Source organism: Protobothrops mucrosquamatus, unplaced genomic scaffold, assembly GCF_001527695.2.
Source record: "Protobothrops mucrosquamatus isolate PMUCROS unplaced genomic scaffold, P.Mucros_1.0 scaffold_75, whole genome shotgun sequence".
NCBI classification, from domain to species: domain Eukaryota; kingdom Metazoa; phylum Chordata; class Lepidosauria; order Squamata; family Viperidae; genus Protobothrops; species Protobothrops mucrosquamatus.
The window spans coordinates 543,117-552,553 of NW_015386151.1; the positions used below are offsets into that span (position 1 = coordinate 543,117).

At 39.0% G+C, this 9,437-nt stretch overlaps 1 protein-coding gene across 2 annotated transcripts in view; it reads left to right on the forward strand.

Annotated features, from left to right (window-relative positions):
* The window catches only part of PDE7B (phosphodiesterase 7B), an 80,940-nt gene that overhangs the window by 67,816 nt on the left and 3,687 nt on the right, over positions 1–9,437 (forward strand). For both annotated transcript variants that reach the window (XM_029283707.1, XM_015813852.1), the window contains 3 exons: positions 1,534–1,625; positions 2,887–3,031; positions 8,350–8,446. In XM_029283707.1, the coding sequence (XP_029139540.1) occupies positions 1,534–1,625; positions 2,887–3,031; positions 8,350–8,446 (334 nt within the window). The remainder of the gene's footprint in view (positions 1–1,533; positions 1,626–2,886; positions 3,032–8,349; positions 8,447–9,437) is intronic.

Consider the following 9,437-nt stretch of genomic DNA (forward strand, 5'->3'; position numbering starts at 1 on the left):
TTATTTACTCTCCATATATATGGACGGTATTTGTAGCGAAGAGAACATTCCAAAATTCTACTTTTATTCCTATTCTTATGAGATGAAACAGCAGCTTTATAATTCTACAGTGATGTAGAAAAAAAGTGCAGAATATGACAAGAGGGAAGATTGTGCCTCGTAAAAAAAAGTTAATAGCTGTAAAGGTAGGCTTGAAGAATTCCAGCACCATACATAGGTACTCCCTTTGCTATGTACTGTGAACTAAGAAAAAAATGGCACAAAATTGCTTAATGTCATAGTTAATTTTGAGTTTCAGGCTGAGACTTCCCGTTCAAAATATTCAGAAATTAAATTTAGAGGCAGACACACAGCACCAATTTCAAATATATATTGGAACAAACATACATTTAATAGCCTAAAATCAGGAAGAAAAATAATGCCAAAGATTACATAAATTCTGCAAAATGTTGCAGTTGGATATATATTTGAGACTTAAGGTGAGTCTTTAATAAACGGTGTCAGAGGTTGCATTAAGTAAGTAGTATTAGCTTTATAAGTTTCTAACCTTGGCTAAAGAATTATACTAGCACAGGCCGTTATGTATGATTTAATAGTTTTTTAACAGCTCCCCACCCAAATGGCCTCTGGATTCTAAATAGAAATTATGAGGGAAGTAATCCAACACATGTTATCTGGCTGGCATAGAACCTTGCCAGACCTAAATCTCTATTGTCCACCATTTAGTAATACATTTACTTATTGAATTCCTAGACAATATTTTCTCCAAGCAATTCTCCTTCCTGCCCCATAAATACAGGTTTGTCTTCACAACAATTCATGAAGTAGGCTCGGACTATGAGATAATGTCTGGTAAGCTTACTGAGGGATCTCCATGGTTGGGATTGGAATTTGTCCTCGGGCCCTCCAGCTATCCCAGCATATGACACTGATGGAATTTACTTGCCTTTCAGTTGTAAAATACATCCAAGAAACTCAGTCAATAGGTGTGAATAACAGAATCCCAGTTTTATAATTAGCTCATTACAGAAACGGGAGAAGAAGAGCTGCTTACCCTTTTTTAAAAGCTTGAGGCCCCTCCGTCCCCCCCTTGTTTTTCCTTTCCTTCTCTGAGATGTCAGCTATACAACAATTCAGACTGTCCTTGTACCCAAGGATAAAGAAACAGACAGGGCCACAAGTACCAAGGACAGTACAGAACGATGCTGAGATTATCTTGTGACAAGCTCATCTTTCTCTATCAGTTTCAACAAGGCAAAGCCAAAGGCTAGGCATACAGTTGGGATGATCTAAGGCCTGGCTGCAAAGTCTTTGAAATGTCAGGGCTTATAGGAAGAAGTAAAGAAAAAGGACAGAGAAACGTTATTGCTCTGTGAATACAGGCAAGACTGCTGTCGGACAACCTCACTGCCTTACTCAACACCAGATGAAGTTCATACTTTGTCCTTTTTAAAATACACCTCTTCTTTTTATTAAAAGTCCCATCCATTTCAGTGTGGTGTCCTTTTTAATTTTTTCCCCTCCCTTTTCCAGAATGTTTCTGTATTAGAAAACCATCACTGGCGATCTACAATAGGCATGCTTCGAGAATCAAGGCTCCTTGCACATCTGCCGAAAGAAGAGAGGTGAGCATTGTAATCTGGGAAATGGTCTGATCTCATGTGGATTCCCAGACCTTTTTTTGAATACAATGTTTTTACAATGTGCTATATAGGATGAACAGGTGGGCAAATGAGTGGTGAGTTTGTTTGGATTTTGCCTGGCCTGATTTGGGAGTCCATCTATCTAGAGCCATGGTGGTGCAGTGGTTAGAGTGCAGTATTGCGGACTGACTCACTGCTCCCAGGAGTTCGATCCTTACTGGCTCAAGGTTGACTCAGCCTTCCATCCTTCGAAGCTCAGTAAAATGAGGACCCAGATTGTTGGGGCAATATGCTGACTTTGTAAACAGCTTAGAGAGGGCTGTAAAGTAGTATGAAGCAGTATATAAGTGTAAGTGCTATTTATCTACCTACCTATTCATTTGCCCTAGAGAGCTATAAAAACACTAGATTCAAAATTTTCCAAAAGATCTACATTTGTGTATACGGTACAGTTTGTAATCCCTATGTGATCTGTGTGAATGTGGTATATATGTTGATGCATGCACATTTGTGTATGTGTACATGAATGCTTCCCAATCACATTTATCTGGAAAAATAAATAAATTAAAACTTGGAAATTGCCCAATTTGACTAGCATTACTAAGTTGTTCTAAGGCAGTCCCTATACCAATCTTAAACATTTTCCTTCTCCACATTCAAAATCTCTGTGCAGCAATAATTGTGAATTCTCATGGACTGTCAACACATAGTTAAGGCACATGTGTGGAATACTGTTCGGCATCACTCCAGAGTGTTTTCTGCCTCCTTCAAACTGGAAAAAACTGTAGGAGAACTCTGGTGAGATTTACACCAGTGCTGTGAGAAATGTGTAATTGTGAAAAAAAAAGAAGATGTAGCTGTTTTAATGAGCCGCAGGGAAGGTGCTACATTCACTTTCTGAAGCATCCTTTTCAATTCCAAAGCATTTCACAGCCCTAATCATAAACTCCAGATGAAATGAAGCTCCTTAGGGATGTCCAGAAGAAGTGTTAATGGCATCAAAATGGTGGGCACAGTTAGCAGTTGAAGCCCCACCTCTTTTAAATGTGTCTCGTGCATCATACATATGCAAGACTAGGCAGGGCTCTGATCACTCCAATTATGCTCACCATTTTGATGGTGTTGTTCCTCCCATTGACCACCCTGGTGGCCACTTAATAAGAGAAAGTATTATAGTAACAACACAAGATGGGAAAGTGACCTCTGTTAATAATAGCTTCTTTTATTTTGCATTGTACTGTAGTCATGACATTGAACAACAGCTTGGTTCCCTGATCTTGGCAACAGATATCAACAGGCAGAATGAATTTTTGACCCAGCTGAAAACTCATCTAAAAAACCAGGACTTGAAATTAGAGGATGCTTCAGACAGGCATTTTATACTTCAGGTGAATGTTGAACATTTTCTAATCTTTCTGTTTAAAAGTAGACATTTTCTCTGGTAGCCCAACGCAGAGGGGATCAGGTTTCTGTGCTGGGATTATTTTGTAACATTCATTGAATTGTCCATTTTCATCCAATTTACACATGATGCTATTAGGTGAAAATAGAACAAAAATATACGAAGGCTCTCTTGGTCAAGCCAAGCATTTGTTTTATACAGTGACAAGAAAATGACCCTAGGGTGTTCAAATGTAGAAAATGGAGATAAATCCTTCTTCCAACATTGCTCCCCTCCAACTGGTAATTTGGTTCAAGCTGTTCTCAACCCTGGAGCAACATTAGCGTTTTAAGATTTATAGCTCTTAAGAGAACCAGTCTCCATAAATTTATCTAAATGTTACCCCAATCTCATCTAAATGTTACCCAAATCTCTAGTTGCCATCCAAATTTACTGCAGTTGTGGTTATGAATTCTGCAGGTTAATGATGTATAAGGAAATGCATTCTTATACTCTAAAGCCTTGTCCCAGACAGCTTTGTTGACTGATCCCTGGTCTTACTTTTTTGAAGATGAGAGAAAAAAATTCTCCCTGCCTACTTTCTTCATGGTTTTGATACACTTGATATATCTAATTTCAGTTGCCTTTCACATCATATGATTGCAGCAGATTGAATAAGGAAAGCGAATAAAGAAGACTTGTCAACGTGTGCTATATATACGTCCCATCATGGTTAACTGGACAGGAGAGACCCCTGAGGCTCTGAATTAGACAGGGCATGGCCTCCCCCAGCTACTTGAATATTTCAGATAACCAATACTTTATTCTCACTGTGCAGATAGTCCTTGTTTAATGGCCATGATTGGGACAAGCAACTCCATTGCTAAGTGACATGGTCATTAAGCAAGACAACACACAATGGGTTTATGAACTCAATTCCGCTAAGTTCATTAAGCAAATCATCCACAGTCATTAAGTGAGACATCACATGGTCACAATATGCAATTTTACTACTGACTTTTCCATTGGTTCTGCTTATCAGAAACTGTGAAACATACAAAGAGTTGTCACATGATTACAGGACACTGCAACAGTCATAGATGTCAACCTGCTGATTCTCAATCATGTTGACTACAGCAGAGGTCCCCAACCTTTTGGGCACCAGAGACTGGTTCCTTGGAGAGAGGTTTTTCCGCAGACCGGAGGGTGCATGGTTTTGTGTGCTGCCTGCATCCCGCGGATGGGCCTTTGCTTGTTTGTGCAGCCCAGGTTTTGGTCCAAGGACTGGGGGTTGGGGACCCCTGGGCTACGGGGATGCTGCAAAAGTCTTAAGTGTGAGGACCAGTAATAAGGTTACTTTTTCAGGTCTGTTGTAACTTCAAAGGGTTGCTAAATGAGGCAGTTGGTAAGCAAGAACTTCTTGTAACATGAAAATGAAATTAAAGCACTCTTAAAAGACTCTTACCATTCTATCTCTAAAACATAAGGACTAATGTGGGAAAGAAAGGAATGAAAAGTTGTTCTGATTTGCATTCTGTCTACATATGAATCTTTGTCCACTCTTGGGAGAAGTTACATGCATATATTTTATTATCAATAGCATCCTGGATATGCGCTCAGCACCCTGAGTATTTCACGTTTATAGGCAGAAAAATCTAAAATCCAAGTACTCTCAGTGATGAGTTTACAATGAGTGAGTTACTCCTTTTCATGGCAACCAATGGAGTGATTTCTGTTTGTTTATTGATAGGAATTTTGTATACAGGGTGTACTAAAAGTTGGGACCACTATGAAGCGATATATATGTCTAAGTGCTATTGCTGCTTAGTATACAAATTACATTAAATATTCAAACTGGGTGTCATTTTATTCCAAATACTTTCTTATTCATTTGACACATGACCTTTGAAAGTTCCTTGATGCAGTAACATTTTCCAGTAACAAATTTACACTAGGAAGAGCTGGGAAAACCAAGTATTCTATTGACTATCTCTGCCCTTCCATAAATTATTAGGAGCTGTATGGAGAAATCTCCTTGGCTATATGGATATTTTTAATGCAACAATTAATTTATTTAGTTTTGTTTTGGCATTGCCTTGTTCATTGTATCCGTAACATTCTTATTACTTAAGGGGCAAAACAGTATACCAGTTATCATTGGTGTTGATAATGAATTCATAGTTCATTCATGTTTATTCTGTTATTTACGTAGCTAATCCTCTCTGCGTGAAAGCATATTTTAGAGAAAGGGGAGGAGCTGAGCCCACAATTTGAGCTGGCAAAATGAAACAAAGCAGAAGAAAATGTCTGAGAAATATGGCATCACTGCAAGCATAATTATTTCTTCAGCATATCCCGGTTCCTCTGGAGGGGCCAATGCAATTTACAAGGGATTAATTAAAAACTGTGCTGAGATAAAACCATCACAGTAAAAATTAACAGACCTTAATATAATATATTAAACATATTAAAACGCATTAAAACTTAGTTCGTTTGAAAACAGAACAATAACATGACAGTCTAAAAGTTATTCTGAATCTTTTAGTCCAGAAATCATTATTATCCTGGAAGTGGCAGGTGTGTCTTTAGTTGGCTAAAAAGAAGACCAGGTGACCGGCAAACAGCTGTCCTTCAAGAAGGGTTCCTTCCCTCAAGAATCCCCTCCTGACTTCAAGTTAGACAATTGTATTATTGGATTGCTACCACTGAGAAGGCCAACCTCTGGCCACTGTATTGTGACCTGAGGCAACCTGTGGGATCATGAGCAGAGCCTTCCCCAGCTGATCATGTGGCATAGATTGAGGTCAACATGTAAAAATTATGTATGCAGTTCTTTTAGGACCACCATTGTACAGTTTTGATTGCCTGCCCTTCTGAACATCTGGGCTATCTAAAAGTAGCTTTTAAATAACTTTTTAGCTTTTTTAGATCATTTTCAATAACACCCTAAATATAATACGTTGCAATAATACCGTTACTATAGTAGGCCTCATTGAAGTTAGGCTATCTCAATTTTGGTATAATTATGGGATTTGGGATTGTAAATTCTCAAAAATCTGTTGTGTTAAAATTTGCAACTCGGTTACTTCCAGTAGGGAAGCATCTTGTTTGTGAAATGTTTGCTCAGCATCTCTAACAGTAGGCAGAATCCTCTCAGATAGCTATTTGGGGATGTTATGAAAAGACCAGACACCATTAGTAGTTTAATTTATTTTTGTGGTGCCTTTATTTCAGGGAGAGAAATGCAGTATTTTTTCCCTTGCATTCCATCATACCTTGGTTGATCTTAAGTACCAGGTAACCAGGCCGGTAGGCAAGGGATTTGATGTTTTGCTTCAAGCAAAATGTTTTGGAACAGCAATGTGGCTATTTTACAAAAGCTGGCAGTCCTATCTATTTTTCCTTTAACAGGAACCATTTCCTCTCATTTTGGTAGCAGTAGATGCCAACTCATTCCCAATATTTTGAAAATGTTAATTCAATTAGGGTAGCGGCTACATCTGGCTTGGTTGGCAGTAATACAGCCAAATCTGTCTGGACTTGAAAGGTCTTCAGGATCAGATCCCATCAACCATTCTTAGGATTATCTCCAAAATTTAGTTTGTATAAAGTGCTAAACCAAAGACGCACGACTAGAAGATGTCTTCTATTTCCAGATAGATGTCAACTTAAAAACACATACTCATTTAATTGTTCTTTCAAATACAAAGTCAATTTGTAGTCTTCTTAATAGATTTACTAATGTTGAGAGAACAATAGTCATAAAGTACTCCCTGAAATCACCCATAATCCTCATAAAACATCCATATCCTATCATCTTGGTTTGAAGATTTTTTGCAGGGGAGGGGAGAGAATAGACCATTGTTCAATAGATATAGCATTACTGGAGCCCGTGAAGGTTTTACTGCAGCCTTTGAGCAATCTAACCAAGTTCCTATTGAAGTTTTCCATCCTATGCCATTCATTTGGTCAAGATAGTATTTCATATATTTGTAGTGTGATCACATTTTCATGAGAGTATCCAGAATAGTTAACGAAGAAAAAAAAATCACACAAACACAATATTAAAAACTAAAAACATAAATTAAGATCAATATGTTAATCAATACATAAATAATTATTACAACTCTGGCATAGAGATGCTTCTTGACTGCAAGTTTCCTCAATGCTGAGAGAGTAGGTGTTACAGATCACTATTCGCTTCCCATTTGTTGAGGAACCCTGGTGCGCAGTGGTTAGAGTGCAGTATTGCAGGCTAACTGTGCCCACAGTCTGGAGTTCAACCCTGAGAGGCTCAAGGTTGACTCAGCCTCCTTCTGAGGTTGGTAAAATGAGGACCCAGATTGTTCGGGGCAATATGCTGACATTTGTATACCACTTAGAGCGTGCTGTAAAGCACTATGGAGTGGTATATAAGTCTAAGTGCTGTTGCTATTGCTATCTCTCCTGCAAGGATCTCTCCTGCAAGGAAGCATTGTTCCCTCTCCTCATTCATGAGGCCAATCCTGTTCTGTCAACCCTTGGCCAGAGACATTCACAGGATGTCTTTAGGTCAGCCCTCCTCTCTTAACCAATCTCTTTCACAAACTTTGCTGTTGAGAGAATTACTAGCAAATTAAATGAAATTCAGTGGAATAAACAAAATTAACTGATTTGATCTTCTTTACTTCCTCTTTTACTGCTTCGGATGTCGAGAAAAATACAGAGTTTTGATTCTTGCTCTTATAGCGGCCTCAACCATTGTTAATTGATATTAATTGATTTGATAATAGTTGCATACAGCTAAATAAAATATTCCAAAATGATTTATATTAGTGCTAAGGTATCTCTGCAGCAAAAATCCAGCATCCAGACAATACCTTGTTCCAGGGTGTCATTCCGTTTCCTCCCCTCGCAACTGGTAATTGGAATTATGCCCCTAAAGAATACTCCGATTAAGCTGGGGGTTTTTTGGATCCCTTCTTCTACCTGATCTTATTTCTTAATAATATACAGAATGTGGAGTTTCCTCAAGCTATGTTAAAAAAAGTTAATTTGCTATTAGTATGTAGAATGTTATGCAACATCAGGGTATATTTGCATTTATCAAGTGTACAGGTTTACAGTGTTATAGTTATAACTGTAAATAGATGATACTTCAGTATCTATTGATTTTATGCTTTAATTTTTATTAGTCTTTTTTCATTTTGATTGTTTGATATTATGGAATAATTCCCCCTCTGACTGTCTTTTGTGGTACAACATAAACCTTGCAACGCCCAATAAATTTTGAAGACCTCCAAGTATTATATGTCTTACTGCATCATGGATGTCTTTTATTTTCAGATTGCACTTAAGTGCGCAGACATTTGCAATCCTTGCCGGCTCTGGGAGCTGAGCAAACAGTGGAGTGAGCGAGTTTGTGAGGAATTCTACAGGCAAGGTCAGCAATCTGATATATTTTAACCTTGGCTCTGTGTTTCTGAATCATAATTTTAATATGAAGTGGCAGTGACTAGTCATCTTATTTGAAGTTGCTAAAAAAAAAAAACCAAGGAAAATGCAATTAAAGACATTAAATAAATGCCTTTTTTTAAAAAAGAAAGAGATTGATACAACCATAGCCATTTAATTGCCTTGATTAACCTTGAACAATAGTGTTCACTAGTCCTTTAAATAATAACATAAGATGATGAATAAGGACCAGGGTTCTCCAAACTTGGCAACTTTAAGACTGTGGACTTCAATGACCAGAATTTCCCACGATGGGTGAAGAGCCTGATTTGGCCTACATGTAGAACTCTCAACATTTTGCCTTCCCCTCACCATTCCACCCCAAATTTATGGAAAACCCACACACAAAGATCAATGTTTTGATTCACACCACCCACTGGAGCACAAAATGGGAGTTATCAGAACCCTACACCTGTTCTGTCCCCCGTCCGACTCACACTCCCAACCAGTCAGCCGAGGGTTAAAAGACTGCTCAGCACTGCCAAAAACACAGATAAACACTTGGCAGCAACTCCGTGGCTGCCTGCCAAGACCTTTAGTGATAACTCACAGTACAAATACAAATCAAAGCCCAGGATAATTCCGAAGTGCTACAACAGAAGATTCAGTATTGTTCGTCACAAGAGTTGCAAACGGCACACCCCTTGCTTATATAGCCTGTGGGGTGTGGCCCAGTGACTCAGCTGAAATCTCTGGCACGACGTTTTAGCTGCTGCGCACATTTGTCCCTCCAACGCTGGCGTGGATCCAGCCAAGACGTATCCTCCTCAGAGTCCGACACACCTGGCTCCTGGCCAATCCCAGAAGCACCTGGCTCCTGGCCGATCCCAGAAACACCTGGCTCCTGGCCAATCTCCTCTCCGTCGGAAGACACCGAAGGCCGCACCAGAGGGGAAGGTCCTGGAGAGGGAGGCCTGGCC